Source organism: Bombina bombina, chromosome 7 (genome assembly GCF_027579735.1).
Source record: "Bombina bombina isolate aBomBom1 chromosome 7, aBomBom1.pri, whole genome shotgun sequence".
In the NCBI taxonomy this organism is placed as follows: domain Eukaryota; kingdom Metazoa; phylum Chordata; class Amphibia; order Anura; family Bombinatoridae; genus Bombina; species Bombina bombina.
The window spans coordinates 426,285,280-426,306,618 of record NC_069505.1 but is presented as its reverse complement, the minus strand read 5'-3'; the positions used below and the strand labels follow the sequence as shown (position 1 = coordinate 426,306,618).

Sequence of the window (21,339 nt, the reverse complement as noted above, 5' to 3'; positions counted from 1 at the left end):
GCGTTAGAAAGATCCCATTGGAAAGATAGGATACGCAAATGGCGTAGGGGGATCTGCGGTATGGAAAAGTCGCGGCTGCAAAGTGAGCGTTAGACCCTTACCTACAAGACTCTAAATACCAGCGGTAGCCCAAACCAGCGTTTGGAGCCTCTAACGCTGGTTTTGACGGCTGACGCCAAACTCTAAATCTAGCCGTTAGTTAATAAGAGAAATATTATTTAGATTTATTTAATTAATATTTAAGTTAGGGGGGTTTTAGGGTTAGTGTTAGACTTAGGTTTAGGGGTTAATAATTTTATTACAGTGGCGGCGGTGTAGGGGGGCAGGATAGGGGTTAATAAATGTATTATAGGTGTAGGGGGGCAGATTAGGGGTTAATAAGTTTAATATAGGTTGCAGCGGGGTCCTGGAGCGGCGGTTTAGGGGTTAAACTATTTATTTAGTTGCGGCGAGGTCCGGGATTGGCAGGATAGGGGTTAATAACTTTATTATAGAGGGCGGCGGTATAGGGGGGCAGGATAGGGGTTAATAGGTATCATGTAGGTGGCGGCAGGGTCTGGGAGCGGCAGGTTTAGGGGTTAATACATATATTATAGTTGCGGCGGGGTCAGGGAGCGGCAGTTTTGGGGTTAATATGTATAGAGTAGCTTGCGGTGGGCTCCGGGAGCGGCGGTTTAGGGGGTAATAACTTTATTTAGTTGCGGCGGTGTAGGGGGGACAGATTAGGGGTGTTTAGACTTGGGGTACATGTTAGGGTGTTAGGTGCAGACATCTCCCATAGAAATCAATGGGATGTTTGGCAGCAGCGAACATGAGCTTTCGTTATGGTCAGACTCCCATTGATTCCTATGGGATCCGCCACCTCCAGGGCGGCGGTTTGAAAACCAGGTACGTTGGGCCGGAAAAGTGCCGAGCGTACCTGATAGTTTTTTGATAACTAGCAAAAGTAGTCAGATAGTGCCGCACTTGTGTGCGGAACATCTGGAGTGACATAAGAATCGATCTGTGTCGGAGTGAGTCCGGCGGATCGAAGCTTACGTCACAAAATTCTACTTTTGCCGGTCTCTAGCCTTTGATAACTAAGGCGAATCAGCCTCGCCACAAATACGCTGCGGAATTCCAGCGTATTTGAGGTTGACGGCTTGATAACTAGGCCTCAAGGAGTCAATATTTGCAGTGTTGATCCTTCTTTATCAAGACTTCTGCAATTCACCCTGGCATACTGTCATACAAACTTCTGAGCCTCATCCTGACTGATAGCAGCCCATTCTTGCATCAATGCTTGGAGTTTGTCAGAAATTCTGAGGGGGGTTTCACCTGTTCAATGGAATTAAGGTCTGGGGAGTTTCCTGGCCATGGACCCAAAATGTTGATGTTTTGTTTCCCAAGCCACTTAGTTATCTCTTTTGCCTTATGACAAGGTGCTCCATCATGCTGGAAAATTCATTGTTCGTCACCAAACTCTTCTTTGATGGTTGGGAGAAGTTGCTCTTATAAGATGTTTTTGTACAATTCTTTATTCATGTCTGTGTTCTTAGGCAAAATTGTGAGTGAGCCCACTCCCTTGGCTGAGAAGCAACCCCACACATGAATGGTCTCATGATGCTTTACTGTTGGCATGACACAGGACTGATGGTAGCACTCACCTTTTCTTCTCCAGACAAGGATTTGTACGTATGCCCCAAACAATTGAAAAGGGGATTCATCAGAGAAAATGACTTTACCCCAGTCCTCAGCAGTCCAATCCCTGTATCTTTTGCAGAATATCAGTCTGTCCCTGATGTTTTTCCTGGAGAGAAGAGGCTTCTTTGCTACCCTTCTTGACACCAGGCCATCCTCCAAAAGTCTTCGCCTCACTGTGCGTGCAGATGCACTGACGCCTGCCTGCTGCCATTCCTGAGCAAACTCTGCACTGGTGGTGCCCCGATCCCGCAACTGAATCAACTTTTAAACCTCTCTCCTTGAAGTTCTTGATAATCCGATAAATGGTTGATTTAGGTGCAATCTTAGTAGCAGCAATATCCTTGCCTGTAAATCCCTTTTTGTGCAAAGCAATGGTTGACTGTACGTGTTTCCTTGCAGGTAACTATGATTAACAGAGGAAAAACAATGATTTCATGCACCACCCTCCTTTTAAAGCTTCCAGCCAGTTATTCTAATTCAATCAGCATGACAGAGTGGTCTCCAGCCTAGTCCTCATCAACACTGACACCTGTGTTAACGAGAGAATCACTGACATGATGTCAGCTGGCCCTTTTGTGGCAGGGCTGAAATGCAGTGGTAATGTTTTTTGGAGGATTATCAGTTCATTTTCATGGCAAAGAGGGACTTTGCAATTAATTGCAATTGATCTGATCACTCTTTATAACATTCTGGAGTATATGCAAATTGCCTTCATAAACACTGAAGCAGCAGACTTTGTGAAAATTAATATTTGTGTCATTCTCAAAACTTTTGCCCAGGACTGTAGATACTGAGTAAATAGTAAAATTAAGTGGTTATCAGATGGTATAAATGTGTTTTCCAGTAGTTTAGTTACCCAGCAATATTTTTCAAAACAAGCAAAACTATTTGAACTTTGGCCTCTAGTAATCTAATAAGCTTCCTTCTTGCATATAACTCTGTGATTAATATATTAACTCCTGAAATATTATGCAGTAAAGTATTCACAATTATATGCATGACATAAGAGTATAACATACATGTAGATGAAAATGGAGGTAGACAAAAATGTTTGCAATATAAACAGTTATAATTTATAAATGTGGCTGATCAATCCCTTTTTAATATGTGTGTATTTTTACAGATATAATGTAGCTTTTATCGCTTCCCTACTTACCATAGATTGTGTGTGCAAATCAGGGATCAATTTATTGTGGTTGTAACATAACCCGAATGTATCGTTATGTAGGTTAATTGCAACATCTTTAGCAGATAAACATATGCTATTTCATTATAATGCATATAACATTGTTGAAATGTAATCAATCATTTTTAGAATATACTGTTTATTATTTTTATCTACTAATTGCACATTGCACGTGTAATCATTGTTTAGAATCAATTAAACCTGTTATGCAAGAAAATGGTTTATTACAGTAGCTATAAGGATTCTGGCACAAAAAAAAATATATTCAAACAGTCCGTCATTTTATTAACTAGTTAGTATTTCAAAATAATTATTGTTCCTTCATTATTACAAACACACACACATATGTTAGTGCAAAATACAGCAGCACAGGGAAAATACATAGCACCTACACTGGACATTCACACTACACACAAATGCACTCACATGCATACAGACATACACCAATGCCCAGACTAACATACACACAAGCGCACACTCACACACACAAATGCACACACTCATATACACACACATATACACACACACACACTCATATACACACACATATACACACACACACACTCATATACACACACATATACACACACACACTCATATACACACACAAATGCACACACACCACACTCACACACACAAATGCACACACTCATATACACACACATATACACACACACACACTCATATACACACACAAATGCACACACACCACACTCACACACACAAATGCACACACTCATATACACACACATATACACACACTCATATACACACACAAATGCACACACACCACACTCACACACTTATATAAGCACACACCACACTCACAAACAAATGCGCACACACCACACTCACACGCACACACACATACCCAACACTTACATACACAAAACTTACATGCATACACATACACAACACTTACATACACACATGTACACCACTTACATACACACATACAAAACACTCACATACATACACACACACAACACTTACATACATACACACACACAACACATACATACACACATACACAACACTTACATACATACACAACACTTACATACACACACACATACACAACACATACATACACATACAAAAACTTACATACATTCACATACACAGCACTTACACACACACATACAAAACACATACATACATACACAGCCGTTACATACACACACATACAAAACACTTACTTACATACACACACATACACAGCACTTACATACACACATACACAAAATACTTACATACACACACATACTCATGTACACATACAGTGACTTACATATAAATACATTCCAGGTGCACGCACAAGCATACACACAGACACAAGTGTTCACACACATACACAAGACTTACATACACACACATACACAACACTTACATACATACACACGCACATACAAAACACTTACATACATACACACACACACATACACAGCACTTACATACACACACACACACACACACACACTCACACAAATACTCACGTGCACATACACTGACTTACACATACATACATTACACGTGCACGCACAAGCATATACATACACACACATACTCACGAACACTACACATACAGTAACTTACACATACATTACAAGTGCACACACAAGCATACACACAGACACAAGTGTTTACACATACCTACACATTGCATGTGTATACTCAGATATAGAGCCATTCACACACAAGGCTAGTATTGTATGTCATCTGTAGAATGCCGTTAGCAAGACTACCACTTGATGGCAGCACTGTATCATTCTTTTCCAGTTATAAAGGTGGGGAACCTGTACAAGCGAGGGCGAGATAATGGTCAGTATCTGCCTCGGAAGTTTGTCCTGTCTGAAATAGATGGCACCCTGAAATACTACACCAAGCCTGACGTGAGCACATGGGATGGGGAGAGGAGGACAAAGTGACACCAGTGTTGTAAAATGTCTTTTTAGCAAAACATATTGCTCTGAAGTTTAGAAAACGTAAGAATCTAGTAAATGTACATTGGATAACTCTGAAGATAAAAGTGACCAGGTGATTTCCTGAGATCCCAGCCCGGATGTGGCCAATCATGAGGCAATAAGTTCAGTTTGTAGGATCAATGTAGTTTTGTGTAAAGGGATATGAAACCCGAATGTTTTTTTAAGATTCTGACAGAGCATACCATTTTATACTACTTTACAATTGATATATTTTACCTAATTTGCAATGTTCTTTTGCTATTGTTTGTTGAAAAGCATACCTGGGTAGACTTAGAAGTACTACTGGGAGCTAGCTGCTTATTGGTGGCTACACACATATGCCTCTTGTCATTGACTCAATTTGCTCATTGCTGTTCCATCAACAAAGGATAACAAGCGAACAAAGCATTATTAGATAATAGAAGTATTCCTAGCTAAGACATCAGTATTTATGTACTTCCTACTGATACTCATTGGCTGACAAAGACAACACTCACATTCCTCTGCACACATTTTGAAATGCATCATTTCAGATTTAAATTTTCAAATAACTTTACTATTCACTTTTATTATAAAACTGACCTCTTTCTTTTTGCCTCCTTTATTGTAACTTAGCCCTTTTCCATGAGAGCATATTGAGGTAGGCTCAGAAGCGTGCACATGTCTTGAGCATATATATATATAACAGCTTATTTGCAACCCTGTTATATGTATAGTGCCTAAAACATGTGCACACTCCTGAATCTACCTCAGTATGCTCTCATGAAAGTTCAATTTTGAGTTTCACATCCCTTTAAGAAGAAAAAATATTCAATTTCCCTTTAAAACAAATAGCTAATTTACTGCTTTCCGGTAATAGTTTCAGCCGTTGCTGTTAGAGTTGGAAGCAGTGAGCTCTGCTTAGGGGACTTGTGCTGTGACTTCTCCAATATTAAGACTCAGTCTTTCCCTACTGCAGGCCAAGGAGCCAAAAGCGTTGTTTAAGATTGACTCTGTAAATGCCACGTTTCAGCCAGAGAAGACGGGACAAGCACATGGCCTACAGATCACTTATGTCAAGGATAATCGCACTAGGAATATATTTGTGCATCATCCAGAAGCAAAGGTGAAGATCTGATAGTGAGGGGAGAGAGGTGTGTGTTAGCGGGAGCAGTATGAGAGAGCTTGGTGTGTTGGGTAGAGAATAAGAGAGCTGGGTGCGTGAGGTAGAGAGTAAGATAGTTGGGTGTGTTGGGTAGAGAGTAAGAGAGCTGGGTGTGTTTGGTAGAGAGTAAAAGAGCTGGGTGTGTGAGGTAGGGAGTAAGAGAAATTTGTGTGTTGGGTAGAGAGTAAGAGAGTTTGGTGTGTTGTAGAGAGTAAGAGAGCTGGGTGTGTGAGGTAGAGAGAAAAAGAGCTGGGTGTGTGAGGTAGAGAGAAAAAGAGCTGATTGTGTTGGGTAGAGAGTAAGAGAGCTGGGTGTGCAAGGTACAGAGTAAGAGAGCTGGGTGTGCAAGGTAGAGAGTAAGAGAGCTGGGTGTGCAAGGTACAGAGTAAGAGAGCTGGGTGTGCAAGGTAGAGAGTAAGAGAGCTGGGTGTGCAAGGTACAGAGTAAGAGAGCTGGGTGTGCAAGGTAGAGAGTAAGAGAGCTGGGAGTGCAAGGTACAGAGTAAGAGAGCTGGGTGTGCAAGGTGGAGAGTAAGAGAGCTGGGTGTGCAAGGTAAAGAGTAAGAGAGCTGGGTGTGAAAGGTAGAGGGTAAGAGAGCTGGGTGTGCAAGGTGGAGGGTAAGAGAGCTGGGTGTGCAGGGTAGAGAGTAAGAGAGCTGGGTGTGCAAGGTAGAGAGTAAGAGAACTGGGTGTGGGAGGTAGAGAGTAAGAGAGCTGGGTGTGTGAGGTAGAGAGTAAGAGAGCTGGGTGTGTGAAGTAGAGAGTAAGAGAGCTGGATGTGTTGGGGAGAGAGTAAGAGAGCTGGGTGTGTTGGGTAGCGAGTAAGAGAGCTGGGTGTGTTGGGTAGCGAGTAAGAGAGCTGGGTGTGTGACGTAGCGAGTAAGAGAGCTGGGTGTGTGAGGTAGAGAGTAAGAGAGCTGGGTGTGTTTGGAAGAGAGTAGGAGAGCTGGATGTGTTGGGTAGAGAGAGTAAGAGAGCTGGGTGTGTTGGGTAGAGAGAGTAAGAGAGCTGGGTGTGTTGGGTAGAGAGTAAGAGAGCTGGGTGTGTGAGGTAGACAGTAAGAGAGCTGGGTGTGTGAGGTAGACAGTAAGAGAGCTGGGTGTCTTGGGAAGAGAGTAGGAGAGCTGGATATGTCGGGTAGAGCATAAGAGAGCTGGATGTGTGAGGTAGAGAGTAAGAGAGCTGGGTGTGTGAGGTAGAGAGTAAGAGAGCTGGGTGTGTTGGGTAGAGAGTAAGAGAGCTGGGTGTGTTGGGTAGTGAGTAAGAGAGCTGGGTGTGAGAGATAGAGAGTAAGAGAGCTGGTTGTGTTGGGTAGAGCATAAGAAAGCTGGATGTGTGAGGTAGAGAGTAAGAGAGCTGGGTATGTTGTGTAAAGAGTAAGAGAGCTGGGTGTGTGAGGTAGAGATGTAAGAGAGCTGGGTGTGTTGGGTAGAGAGTAAGAGAGCTGGATGTGTTGGTTAGAGAGTAAGGGAGCTGGATGTGTTGGTTAGAGAGTAGGAGAGCTAGGTGTGTGAGGTAGAGAGTAAGAGAGCTGGTTGTGTTGGGTAGAGAGTAAGGTTGCTGGATGTGTTGGTTAGAGAGTAAGAGAGCTGGGTATGTTGGGTAGAGAGTAAGAGAGCTGGATGTGTGAGGTAGAGAGTAAGAGAGCTGGATGTGTGAGGTAGAGAGTAAGAGAGCTGGATGTGTGGGGTAGAGAGTAAAAGAGTTGTTTCTGTTGGGTAGAGAGTAAGAGAACTGGCTGTGTGAGGTAGAGAGTAAGAGAGTTTAGTGTGTTGGGTAGAGAGTAAGAGAGCTGGGCGTGTGAGGTAGAGAGTAAGACAGCTGGGTTTGTTAGGGTAGAGAGTAAGAGAGTTGGGTGTGTTGGGTAGAGAGTAGGAAGGCTGGGTGTGTGAGGTAGAGAGTAAAAGAGCTTGGTGTGTTGAGTAGAGAGTAAGAGAGCTGAGTGGGTTGGGTAGAAAGTAAGAGAGCTGGATGTGTTGGGTAGAGAGTAAGAGAGCTGGATGTGTGAGGAAGAGAGGAAGAGAATTGGATATGTGAGTTGGAGAGTAAGAGAGCTGGATGTGTGAGGAAGAGAGTAAGAGAACTGGGTGTGTTGGGTAGAGAGTAAGAGAGCTGGGTTTGTTGGGTAGAGAGTAAGAGAGCTAGGTGTGTGAGTTAGAGAGTAAGAGAGCTGGGTGTGTGAAATAGAGAGTAAGAGAGCTGGGTGTGTTGGGTAAAGAGTAAGAGAGCTGGGTGTGTGAGGCAGAGAGTAAGAGAGTTGGGTGTGTGAGGTAGAGAGTAAGATAGCTGGGTGTGTGAGGTAGAGAGTAAGAGAACTGGATATTTTGGGTAGAGAGTAAGAGAGCTGGGTGTGTTGGGTAGAGAGTAAGAGAGCTGGATGTGTTGGGTAGAGAGTAAGAGAGCTGGATGTGTTAAGTAGAGAGTAAGAGAGCTGGATGTGTTGGGTAGAGAGTAAGAGAGCTGGATGTGTTGAGTAGAGAGTAAGAGAGCTGGGTGTGTTGGGTAGAGAGTAAGAGAGCTGAATGTGTTGGGTAGAGAGTAAGAGAGCTGGATGTGTTGAGTAGAGAGTAAGAGAGCTTGATGTGTTGGGTAGAGAGTAAGAGAGCTGGGTGTGTTGAGTAGAGAGTAAGAGAGCTGGGTGTGTTGAGTAGAGAGTAAGAGAGCTGGGTGTGTTGAGTAGAGAGTAAGAGAGCTGGGTGTGTTGGGTAGAGAGTAAGAGAGCTTGATGTGTTGGGTAGAGAGTAAGAACTGGATGTATTGGGTAGAGAGTAAGAGAGCTGGATGTGTTGAGAAAAGAGTAGTGCAAAATAGTATCCAGCACACTGCAACCTAGTATGAGAACAATTCAAGAGCTACTGACAAGCTCTTAAAATATATCAAAGAACAAGAGAAAGGAGTCCTCCTCAAAGTGCTAAAAAGCTTCAATTTTGTTGCATATCAGGAACAAGAGAGAACACAACGTTTCGGGGCCAGTGCCCCTTAATCATGAGAGTAAGAGAGCTGGATGTGTTGGGTAGAGAGTAAGAGAGTTGGATGTGTTGGGAAGAGAGTAGGAGAGCTGGATGTGTTGGGTAGAGAGTAAGAGAGCTGGGTGTTTTGAGTAGAGAGTAAGAGAGCTGGATGTTTTGGGTAGAGAGTAAGAGAGCTGGGTGTGTTGAGTAGAGAGTAAGAGAGCTGGATGTTTTGGGTAGAGAGTAAGAGAGCTGGATGTGTTGGCTAGAGAGTAAGAGCTGGATGTATTGGGTAGAGAGTAAGAGAGATGAAATGTGTTGGGTAGAGTTTAAGAGAGCTAGATGTGTGAGGTAGACAGTAAGAGAGCTGGTTGTGTTGGTTGGAGATTAAGAGAGCTGGATGTGTTGGTTAGAGAGTAAGAGAGCTGGATGTGTGAGGTAGACAGTAAGAGAGCTAGGTGTGTGAGGTAGAGAGTAAGAGAGCTGGATGTGTGAGGTAGAGAGTAAGAGAGCTGTGTTTGTTAGGGTAGAGAGTTGGGTGTGTTGGTAGAGAGTAAGCAAGCTGGGTGTGTGAGGTAGAGAGTAAAAGAGCTTGGTGTGTCGAGTAGAGAGTAGGAGAGCTGAGTGCGTTGGGTAGAAAGTAAGAGAGCTGGATGTGTTAGGTAGAAAGTAAGAGAGCTGGATGTGTGTGGAAGAGAGTAAGAGAACTGGGTGTGTTGGGTACAGAGTAAGAGAGCTAGGTGTGTGAGGTAGAGAGTAAGAGAGCTGGGTGTGTGAGGTAGAGAGTAAGAGAGCTGGGTTTGTTAGGGTAGAGAGTTGGGTGTGTTGGTAGAGAGTAAGCAAGCTGGGTGTGTGAGGTAGAGAGTAAAAGAGCTTGGTGTGTCGAGTAGAGAGTAGGAGAACTGGGTGTGTGAGGTAGAGAGTAAGAGAGCTGTGTTTGTTAGGGTAGAGAGTTGGGTGTGTTGGTAGAGAGTAAGCAAGCTGGGTGTGTGAGGTAGAGAGTAAAAGAGCTTGGTGTGTCGAGTAGAGAGTAGGAGAGCTGGGTGCGTTGGGTAGAAAGTAAGAGAGCTGGATGTGTTAGGCAGAAAGTAAGAGAGCTGGATGTGTGTGGAAGAGAGTAAGAGAACTGGGTGTGTTGGGTACAGAGTAAGAGAGCTAGGTGTGTGAGGTAGAGAGTAAGAGAGCTGGGTGTGTTGGGTAGAGAGTTAGAGAGCTGGATGTGTTGGGTAGAGAGTTAAAGAGTCAGGTGTATGAGGTAGAGAGTAAGAGAGCTGGATGTGTTGGTTAGAGAGTAGGAGAGCTGGATGTGTTGGGTAGAGAGTAAGAGAGCTGGGTGTGTTGGGTAGAGAGTTAGAGAGCTGGATGTGTTGGGTAGAGAGTAAGAGAGCCGGGTGTATTAGGTAGAGAGTAAGAGTGCTGGATGTGTTGGGTAGAGAGTAAGAGAGCTGGATGTGTTGGGTAAAGATTAAGAGAGCTAGATGTGTTGGTTAGAGAGTAGGAGTGCTGGGTGTTTGAGGTAGAGAGTAAGAGAGCTGGATGTGTTGGGTAGAGAATAATAGAGCTGGATGTGTTGGGTAGAGAGTAAGAGAGCTGGATTTGTTGGGTAAAGGGTAAGAGAGCTATATGTGTTGGGTAGAGGGTAAGAGAGCTGGATGTGTTGGGTAAAGAGTAAGAAAGCTAGATGTGTTGGTTAGGAGTGCTGGGTGTTTGAGGTAGAGAGTAAGAGAGTTGGGTGAGGTCTAGAAGTAACAGAGCTGGGTGTGGGGGGGGGGGGAGCAATGTAACAGACCTGGGTTGGCAGGGTCTAGCAGTAAGAGAGCTGGGCAGTTTAAGAGAGCTGGGGTGGGTATCAATAAGGTACATAACATCTAGTTTACCCTCACATCCTTTCTACCACAGGAAATTGTTAGTTGGTTTAATGCCATCCGGGCGGCTCAGTTTCATTACCTACTAGTTGCGTTTCCTACAGCAACAAACAAACAGGTAACTAGGAGAGGAGGGATAGATGGTCAGAAAGACCAGAACCAATCAGAACCACCTGTCTAACAGTCGTTGTCTTTCTAGATACTTAGTCACTTGACCCGAAATTTCCTCAAGGAAGGTTACATGGAGAAGACTGGACCTAGGGTAAGATACAGCAACAGAATATGAAGCTCCAGTTTCCTGAGGGAACTAATGAATATGTGTTAATTCTGGGAAGGGCTTCCTGAGAAGAGCATGAGCTGTATCTCTTCTGCACTGGTCACCTTGGTCACATGAACACGTTACTCTTTGGCACATAATGATTCTAAACTATCCTGATGACCATGATTATGTTTAAAGCCTAAATTATGGCCCTATACAGTATATGTATTTTAGTCCCCCTTTTTTAACTCCTGTCTTTAAAGACATTTGAAAAGTCAAATTTGAGGAGTCTCAAAGCCTAGGTTAGAGATTCATTCTCAACCTTTGATAGGGTTGTTGGGTACCCAGTGTTTAATGGTACAGACCATTTTATGCAGCTGTCCTATAAAATACATGTAAATAACTGGCCACTCAATCAACTGGGTCTGCTCTGAGGTCTAATGTGGGTATATAGCAGACAGGGGTTTAAGGGTCACTGTTGTGATCTGAGGTCCAATATGGATTAATAACAGGGGCTGCAGACAGTCAGGTGTTAAATAGACATATGGCTAAGCCTAATAGGATCTGCAGGACCAACACCAGAAATTCGCACTGAGCAACTTTAATGAAGATTCGTTGACATAAAAACATCCTGAGGGAACGCACTTGAGCTTGCATTACCTACCCTAAGGATGTGTTTATTTTTACTTTTTCCCTGGTTTTACTTTGTAACCAATAAACTTTTGATACTTTAAGCGTTTCGTCTATGATGAGTCTCCATTGAAGTTGCTGAGCGCGTGTCTCTGGTGTTGGCATCAGATGGCGGTGTGGTTATCCGGCACCTTGCCTCTTCGTGGAAGAGGTAGATATGGGGAGAACGCTGAAGAGACTCAAGCCTGTGTTTTCTCCCATATGGCAGCTGAGCACTACGGTACTTGCTGTGACTAGTAACTTGGAGTGAAATTTATGATATAATCAAAACCATAAATGTTTTAGTTGGATATGCCATAATTTTGTTTTAAGTGCTTTTGTACAGGCCCAAACACACAGGGTTTTCTGCTTTATCACAATCTGTACTTGTTGCCCTTAGATGAAAAATATTCCTAAAATGAAAGTACTGAAAAGGTCCTGTATTCAGTTTTGGTCATCATGTGAAATTCATTGGATGCAAATTGTGGCAACAGAGCCTTAGGCTGAAAAATATTGTTTAGACAAACTGAGAAATAATCAACCGGCTAGGTTTTTGGGAATGTACCATTCTGAGCATGGATGGGGTTTAATTTTTATCTTTAATTTCCCTGGTAACTTTGCCTTTTGGTGGAGATCTGTAATACCAAAAAGTGAGCAACCACACTCTATAAATACCATCTCTTATCCTCAGCCAACCGATGGCTTCAAGAAACGATGGTTTACCCTTGATCATCGCCGACTGATGTACTTCAAGGACCCTTTGGTAAGTTCTTCTCCAGGCTTTGAGCTTTAGGAAAGGAAAATATTTTGAGGTTTTATCATCTCTCTCTGTCTTCAGGATGCTTTTGCCAAGGGAGAGGTGTTTTTGGGGAACAGTGAGCAGGGGTACGGTGTGAAGCCTGAAATTGTACCTCTTGGCCAAGGCAACTGTACATGGATATATGGCATTAGGATCAGCACACCTGAGCGCACCTATCTATTCACCTGTGAGAGCGAGACTGAACGGGAAAGCTGGCTGAAGGCATTTACAGGGGTGATCAGCCAGCCCATGTTACTCCGAGAGTATGCAGGTCAGACCCTTAACCTATCTTCTCTAAGTCCCCACATTTTTTTTGTCTTCAAGCTTGTCAATTTCTTAATGTGCCCCTTTTAGTACTGTAAATCTGGTGAATAACAAGCTAAGAAATTGTAGTGTTTACACCTCATTAGAAACAGGAGAATCTCTTTGGCAGGGCTTGAAATTTCCACTAGTTCTAAACTAAGTAAAAAATAATAATAATAACCTTTTAAAAACTTATTGCTAGATTACGAGTTTTGCGTTATGAGGGGTGCGGTACTAACTTGCACGTTATTGTCAACGCTCACTTACCTACAGCGCTGGTATTACAGGTTTTCAGAAACCCGGCGTTAAAAGACAAGAAGTGAGCGTAGAGCAAATTTGTGCTCCGTACCGCACTCCAATACCAATGCTGCTTAAGTCAGCGGTGAGCTGGTTGTACGTGCTCGTGCACGATTTCCCCATAGACATCAATGCGAGAGCCGGCTGAGAAAAATTCTAACACCTGCAAAAAAGCAGCGTAAAGCTCAGTAACGCAGCCCCATTGATTCCTATGGGGAAACACATTTTATGTTTACACCTAAAACCCTAACATGAACCCCGAGTCTAAACACCCCTAATCTTACACTTATTAACCCCTAATCTGCCGCCCCTGACATCGCCAACACCTACATTATACTTATTAAACCATAATCTGCCGCCCCCAACGTCACCGCCACTATAATAAACATATTAACCCCTAAACCGCCACACTCACGCATCGCAATCACTAGTTAAATATTTTTAACCCCTAATCTGCCGCCCCCAATGTCGCCTCCACTATACTATATTTATTAAGCCCTAAATCTATGTCTAACCCTAACACCCCCTAACTTAAATATAATTAAAAGAAATCTTAATCAAATCTACTATTAATAACTAAATAATTCCTATTTGAAGCTAAATACTTACCTGTAAAATAAACCCTATGATAGCTACAATATAACTAATAGTTACATTGTATCTAGCTTAGGTTTTATTTTTATTTTACAGGTAAGTTTGTATTTATTTTAACTAGGTAGAATAGTTACTAAATAGTTATTAACTATTTAATAACTACCTAGCTAAAATAAATACAAATTGACATGTAAAATAAAACCTAACCTGTCTTACACTAACAGCCTAAACTACCAATAGCCTTTAAAAGGGCCTTTTGTGGGACATTGCCCCAAATAAATCAGCTATTTTACCTGTAAAAAAAAATACAAACAACCACCCCAACAGTAAAACCCACCACCCACACAGCCAACCCCCCAAATAAAACCTTAACTAAAAAAACCTAAGCTCCCCATTGCCCTGAAAAGGGCATTTGGATGGGCATTGCCTTTAAAAGGGCATTTAGCTCTATTGCAGCCCAAACCCCTAATCTAAAAATAAAACCCACCCAATACACCCTTAAAAAAATCCTAACACTAACCTCCAAAGATCCACTTACAGTTTTGAAGAGCCGACATCCATCCTCAACGAAGCCGGGAGAAGTCTTCATCTAAGCGGCAAGATGTCCTCAACGAAGCCGGCAGAAGTGGTCCTCCAGACGGGCAGAAGTCTTCACCCAGATGGCATCTTCTATCTTCATCCTTCCGACGCGAAGCGGCTCCATCTTCAAGACATCCGGCGTGGAGCATCCTCTTCAATCGAGGGCTTCTTCTACAATGAAGGTTCCTTTAAATGACATCAACCAATAGGATTGAGCTCACATTCTATTGGCTGTTCCAATCAGCCAACAGAATCCAAGCTCAATCCTATTGTCTGATTGCATCAGCCAATAGGATTTTTTCAACCTTAATTCCGATTGGCTGATAGAATTCTTTCAGCCAATCGGAATCTAAGGGACGCCATCTTGTATGACGTCATTTAAAGGAACCTTCATTGCAGAAGAAGCCGTCGATTGAAGAGGATGCTCCGCGCCGGATGTCTTGAAGATGGAGCCGCTCCGTGTCGGAAGGATGAAGATAGAAGATGCCGTCTGGGTGACCACTTCTGCCGGCTTCGTTGAGGACATCTTGCCGCTTGGATGAAGACTTCTCCCGGCTCCTTTGAAGATGAATGTCGGCTCTTTAAAACTGTAAGTGGATCTTCGGGGGTTAGTGTTAGGATTTTTTAAGGGTGTATTGGGTGGGTTTTATTTTTAGATTAGGGATTTGGGCTGCAATAGAGCTAAATGCCCTTTTAAGGGCAATGCCCATCCAAATTCCTTTTTCAGGGGAATGGCGAGCTTAGGTTTTTTTTAGTTAGGGTTTTATTTGGGGGGTTGGTTGTGTGGGTGGTGGCTTTTACTGTTGGGGTGTGTTGCTTGTATTTTTTTTACAGGTAAAAGAGCTGATTTCTTTGGGGCAATGCCCCGCAAAAGGCCCCTTTAAAGGCTATTGGTAGTTTAGTTTAGGCTAGGGTTTTTTTTTTATTTTGGGTGGGCTTTTTTATTTTGATAGGGCTATTAGATTAGGTGTAATTAGTTTAAAGATCTTGTCATTTGTTTTTTATTTTCTGTAATTTAGTGTTTTTTTTTAATTTAGCTAATTTTATTGAATTTAGTTAATTGTATTAATTTAAGGGAATGTATTTAATTGTAGGGTTAGGTTAGGTGTTAGTGTAAGACAGGTTAGGTTTTATTTTACAGGTCAATTTGTATTTATTTTAGCTAGGTAGTTATTAAAAATAGTTAATAAATATTCTACCTAGTTAAAATAAATACAAACTTGCCTGTAAAACAAAAATAAACCCTAAGCTAGCTACAATGTAACTATTAGTTATATTTTTTACAGGTATTTTGTTTTAAATAGGAATTATTTAGGTAATGATAGTAATTTTTTATTTATATTTTAATTATATTTAAGTTGGGGGGGGTTAGGGTTAGACTTAGATTTAGGAGTTAATAAATTTAGTATAGTGGCGGCGACGTTGGGGGCGGCAGATTAGGGGTTAATAAATGTAGGTAGGTGGCGGCGATGTTAGGGGTGGCAGATTAGGGGTTAATAATATTTAACTAGTGTTTGCGAGGCGGGAGTGCGGCGGTTTAGGGGTTAATATGTTTATTATAGTGGCGGCGATGTCGGGAGCGGCAGATTAGGAGTTAATAATTTTATTTTACTGTTTGTGATGCGGGAGGGCCTCGGTTTAGGAGTTAATAGGTAGTTTATAGGTGTTAGTGTAATTTTTAGCACTTTAGTTATGAGTTTTATGCTACAGCTTTGTAGTGTAAAACTCATAACTACTGACTTTAGAATGTGTTACGAATCTTGACGGGATAGGATGTACCGTTCACTTTTTGGCCTCCCAGGACAAGCTTGTAATACCGGCGCTATGGAAGTCCCATTGAAAAAAGACTACGCAATTTACGTAAGTTGATTTGCGGTAAGGCCAAAAAAGTGTGCGGTGCCCCTAAATCTGCAAGACTCGTAATAGTAGTGGTAGTAAAAAAGCAGCGTTATGAGGCTTAACACTGCTTTTTTACTCATAACGCAAGACTCGTAATCTAGCCGTTACTTTGAAGCTCCCAGTTTAGCAATGTTGGTGAGCTTAGCCTGGGACACCCGCTGAAAGGGGCTGCTTAAACAAAAAGAGCAGACCACCCCCCCAGGAATCTGTAGACATCAGTATACATCTAAAACTTTGGGGCTCGGTTAGGAGTCTGAAAATCAGCACAATGTTATTTAAAAATAAGCAAAAATATACATTGTTACAAAAACACTCCCAGATGGGCTGTATAAATGGGCTGTAAAAGTCTAGTGTACAATGTCCTTTTAACAGAGTAGAGCAGTAACTGTTTTCTTCTGACTAGTAAATTAAAGTGATACTTTGACCCCTGCTCTTGTGAGTTTGGGTTTATTTTTGATTGAGATAGAGACACACAGTTTCAGTGCCCTCCTGGGTTTATTACTCTGAAACATCCTACCCGCACCATTGTTACACTCACCCCCCTACATACTGACCCTACCCACCGCTGACCACCCATAGCCCCGCCCTCACCTATAGTGACCACACTCACTGGGTCTTTCTAACACATCCTCTTAGTTCTGTACTAGAACTAGGGTATATTCAGAGGTACAGTATGCTCAAAGGGTGCCCACACCTGTCTCTTAATGTCTTCCTGGTCTTCATATTACCTCTCTCTTATCACTACAGCTTCCTCACAATTATATAACCCATTTCTCTTTTCTCTATGGTACCTTTTATCTCTTCTTTATTGCTCATTTCTTGTATTCTCTTAGTTTGCTTTGCCGCCATATTTGTTAGCCAAGACGTTGAGTTATTAATGTTAACTTTCTCTCTCTTTCTCAGTTGAAGCTAAATTTAAATACAAATTCTAACTCACCTACCCTGAATCTGACATGTGATGCCTGAATGTTTAAAAGTACCTCAGGAGTGTTTATCGTATGGCTTCAAATTTTCATTTATATTCCAAAGTCTCAGCGTAAAGATTAATGACATTCCAGGAAAGAATGGACTTCCCAGATCCCTAATGTGTATTAAACTCTCATCTTGGTGACACAAGAAAACATGTCCCTTCAGCATTGTAATGGATTTGTATAGCAGTGTTATGGTAAACAAGTCATCTTTTTATAAATAAAATGCTGTATTTATTTGTATTATTTTAAGAGTAGAACATTTTTCTTGAAATAAATATTAAAACTGTTTAGTCCATTGTCTTGTTAGACAGTGATGGAGTTAGTTGGTTATTGTAATCCCTTATAGGGCCAGAATAAAACATTATTAATCGTCTGGATAAGCTGTTATTTAGTCCTACAATATTCCACTTACCATAAAACTTCATGTATAAGTTTAACTAAAGAGAGAAGCTGGTTCATTGGCAACTCAGGGTTAAATAACAAGAACATTAGAGGAATGTCTGACACAGCAATGAGAATATCGTCATTGGATTCTCAACCCCCCCCCCCCCCCCCCCCCCGTTAAGAAAAGTCTGGATTAGCTATACTTGATGTACAGTATCTGTGTTTGAAAAGGAAAAAGTGCACATAAGAGATTTGTACGTTCTCAATTAGAAGAATCAACCAACAAATGCTTCATTCTCTGTGTCAAGCAGAAGATTCTATAACTGGTGGATTATTGACCGGACACTCCTCTGAGCTTTGCCGTGTATTACACTAGTGGAATCTTGAGATCAGTAGGATTCTTCACCTATACATCAAGCTAGGGTTTATGTACACAGTTTACATTTTATAAAGATGGTAAATGGATAAAAATTCAAGGAAACCCTCCGGATTGTTCCAAGAGGAACTTTTATTTCTAGATCATCAGTATGATTATTCTCCTACAGACCGAGCTTCTTTTTATGGGGTTCATTTGTACCCTTTACATTTGATAAAGATTGTGAATAGATGGAAATTTGGGCACAACATAATTAAAGTAATCAATTCTGTAGTGAGCATATTCTGTATAATGGATCCTAATGGATGGCTACAAAATATTTCAACAAGGTTTATAAAATGTTTTGTGTAAACCTGCTAAGCCAGAAGATTTTTGTTATCCTAGTTTTTGGACTACCTCATTAAGTCTTTGGTTATCAACAACATCAACTCAACTTTAGCAATTTGTGTTACAATTCTATTTTGTTGTTCCAACTGAGTTGTGTAAGCGCATACAAAAAGAACAATGTTTGCGCATGATGGAGTTAACATTTCTGCTGATACATCAGAAGCTTTGATTTGTGATGAAGAAGAAATCTTGGTTACATCCTCCCTAAGTGCAGTCCTCGCCTCTATGTTCCTGTTGGGTATTGCAGGTAATCTCTATGTGTTGGCCATCAATATGCAGTCCCACAAGCCATCCGGTTCCATGAGTGTCCATATAATCAATCTTGCCCTGGCAGATCTTTTGTACCTTTCCACTATCCCCTTTGTAGTAAGTACCTATTTGTCTCAAGACTGGTATTTTGGTGATGTTGGCTGCAGAGTCCTTTTGAGCATGGATCTTTTCACCATGCATGCTAGCATCTTCACACTGACTGTGATGAGCATGGAGAGGTATCAGGCTGTCGTGTTTCCTTTAAAAGCTCGACTGGCACAAGGATATCACAAGATAACTAACCTAGGTATCTGGATAATGTCTTTGCTCCTCACAATGCCCATGATTTGTATGATACGCTTGCAGGAAAGCCATTATGGATACAACAAAAAAATCTGTTTTCCAACCTGGACTCCAGATGCCTTCAGACTATACCTAACAGTCCTGTTCTGCACCAGCATCCTGGGACCTGGACTTGTTATCTTGTATCTTTATGCCAGTCTGACCAGGACATACTGGACATCTGGCCAGCAATTTCCTCAATCCAGCCGGAAACTAAAGCAGTGCATTGGGTGTAGAATATTCACCATCATCCTGGTTTACTGGGCTTGTTTTGTGCCTTTCTGGGCATGGCAACTTGCTAAGTTCTACCAACAAGAACCCTTAGGGCTGGAGCCTACAAGACAGATTTACCTGAACCTTGGTGTCACCTGCTTAACCTACGGAAACAGCTGTGTCAATCCTCTCCTGTACACCCTGCTGACACAGAACTACAGGGAATATATAGCCAGCCGGGTGCGAGGAACCAATCTGGCTTAGTACGAGGAGCCATTGTTTGAGCAGATGTTACGTTGACACATTTTCTGGAAAAAAATAGTAGAATGCTCATTAGCATAAATTTGCATAAATAATTCTAACAGCATAAATCAGGAACTAAAGCTGCTTGGACAGATTTTAAAATAACTTTGGTTTATAGCTAGATTCCAATATGTAAGTTTGACTGATAGCATCTTAATTTCTATATTTAATCTTTATTTTCAACTTAAAAAAACTGGCCTTGGTAAAATGTTATCTAAGTGGCATCCCTAGCAGAAGTAAATGATTTGTTATGGGATATGAAACCCAAACATTTTCTTTTGTGATTCAGATCGGGAATACAATTTAAAGTTTCCAATTTACTTCTATTAGCAAATTTCCTTCGCTCCCATGAGATTCTACCTAGGTAGCATCTGGTGCACTACATGACAGGAAATAGTGCTGCCATCTAGTGCCCTTGCAAATGGATAACATTCTTGCAAAACTGCTGCCATATAGTGCTCCAGAACGTGCACGCTCCTGAGATTACCTCCCTGCTTTTTAACAAAAGATGCCAGGAAAACAAAGAAACATTGACAATAGAAGTCAATTAGAAAGTTGTTTAAAATTGCTGCTCTGTCTGAATCATGAAAGAAAAAATTTGGGTTTCGTATCCCTTTAAATGTCAATCATTTTTTGATCCTACTGGCGTTGTCACCTTTGAACTAATACATTAGGGAGCACATTTGTTTCATTATTAGATGGAGCGAGTATTGGTCTGACAAACTGCTTGCTCTGAAGGGAGTGTGTAGTTGATATTAGACTTGACCTTCCAGCTGTGAGAGTAGAGCATAAAACTAGTATATTACTGCTCTAGAGCATGGCCCTCAGTACCCCCAACAGGCTAGGTTTTTATTATAGCTGAACCAGTGCACAGGTGAAATAATCAGCTGATTGGTGAGAGCAGGTTGGTTACCATGGTTACTGATCAGCTGATTGCTTCACCTGTGCACTGGTTCAGCTATCATGAAAACCTGACCTGTTGGGGGGGGGGCTTGAGGACTTTGGTTTTGAATCAATGCTCTAGAATTCATGAACGAAAGTCGAATCATGGAAAAAAAGAAGACTCTATAAAAACATAGCTATACAAATCTGTGTCTTTACCTTTTAAACAGGTACATTTCAGCTCTGACAATAAAAGCAGCACCATCTTGTATAACACTGGTGTATATATTAGCTGTATTTTAGCTGTATATTAGCTGTATATTAGCAGTATATTAGCTGTGTATATTAGCTGTGTATATTAGCTAATATACACAGCTAATATACAGCTAATATACACAGCTAATATACAGCTGTGTATATTAGCTGTGTATATTAGCTGTGTATTAGATATGCATATTAGCTGTGTATATTAGCTGTATATTAGCTATATATTAGCTGTGCATATTAGCTGTATATTAGCTATGCATATTAGCTGTGTATATTAGCTGTGTATTTTAGCTGTATATTAGCTGTGTATATTAGCTGTATATTAGCTATGCATATTAGCTGTGTATATTAGCTGTATATTAGCTATGCATATTAGCTGTGTATATCAGCTGTGTATAGTAGCTGTGTATACTATAGTAGCTATGCATATTAGCTGTGTATATTAGCTGTGTATATTAGCTGTTTATATTAGCTATGTATATTAGCTGTGTATATTAGCTTTATATTAGCTGTAGCTGTGTATATTAGCTGTGTATATTAGCTATGTATTAGCTATGTATTAGCTGTGTATATTAGCTATGTATTAGCTGTGTATATTAGCTGTTTATATTAGCTATGTATATTAGCTGTGTATATTAGCTTTATATTAGCTGTAGCTGTGTATATTAGCTGTGTATATTAGCTATGTATTAGCTGTGTATATTAGCTGTTTCCCAGAGAAACATTTTTTGGACAATTTGATGAAGTGGAATTATACAATAAATAAATTTTCAA

General features: G+C 41.3%; 3 protein-coding genes across 3 annotated transcripts in view; all 3 read left to right on the top strand.

Moving 5' to 3' along the window:
* The window catches only part of LOC128666598 (arf-GAP with dual PH domain-containing protein 1-like), a 50,003-nt gene extending 32,468 nt beyond the window's left edge, over positions 1 to 17,535 (top strand). Inside the window, exons 5-11 of the mRNA XM_053721294.1 lie at positions 4,649 to 4,761; positions 5,792 to 5,938; positions 10,827 to 10,910; positions 10,992 to 11,054; positions 12,412 to 12,483; positions 12,559 to 12,790; positions 17,095 to 17,535. Coding sequence (XP_053577269.1) covers positions 4,649 to 4,761; positions 5,792 to 5,938; positions 10,827 to 10,910; positions 10,992 to 11,054; positions 12,412 to 12,483; positions 12,559 to 12,790; positions 17,095 to 17,123 — 740 coding nt within the window. The 3' untranslated portion in view covers positions 17,124 to 17,535. The remainder of the gene's footprint in view (positions 1 to 4,648; positions 4,762 to 5,791; positions 5,939 to 10,826; positions 10,911 to 10,991; positions 11,055 to 12,411; positions 12,484 to 12,558; positions 12,791 to 17,094) is intronic.
* On the top strand, positions 1,369 to 4,634 carry LOC128666599 (putative uncharacterized protein FLJ46204). Its single transcript, XM_053721295.1, has 2 exons — positions 1,369 to 1,670; positions 1,763 to 4,634. Exon 2 carries the CDS (start codon positions 3,509 to 3,511, stop codon positions 4,592 to 4,594), a length of 1,086 nt encoding a protein of 361 aa, XP_053577270.1. The 5' UTR covers positions 1,369 to 1,670; positions 1,763 to 3,508; the 3' UTR covers positions 4,595 to 4,634.
* A 184-nt stretch (positions 17,536 to 17,719) lies between the features above and the next one.
* On the top strand, positions 17,720 to 20,609 carry LOC128666600 (urotensin-2 receptor-like). The gene has a single exon (XM_053721296.1). The coding sequence runs from the start codon at positions 18,427 to 18,429 to the stop codon at positions 19,375 to 19,377; it is 951 nt and encodes a 316-aa protein (XP_053577271.1). The 5' UTR covers positions 17,720 to 18,426; the 3' UTR covers positions 19,378 to 20,609.
* Positions 20,610 to 21,339: the final 730 nt, after the last annotated feature.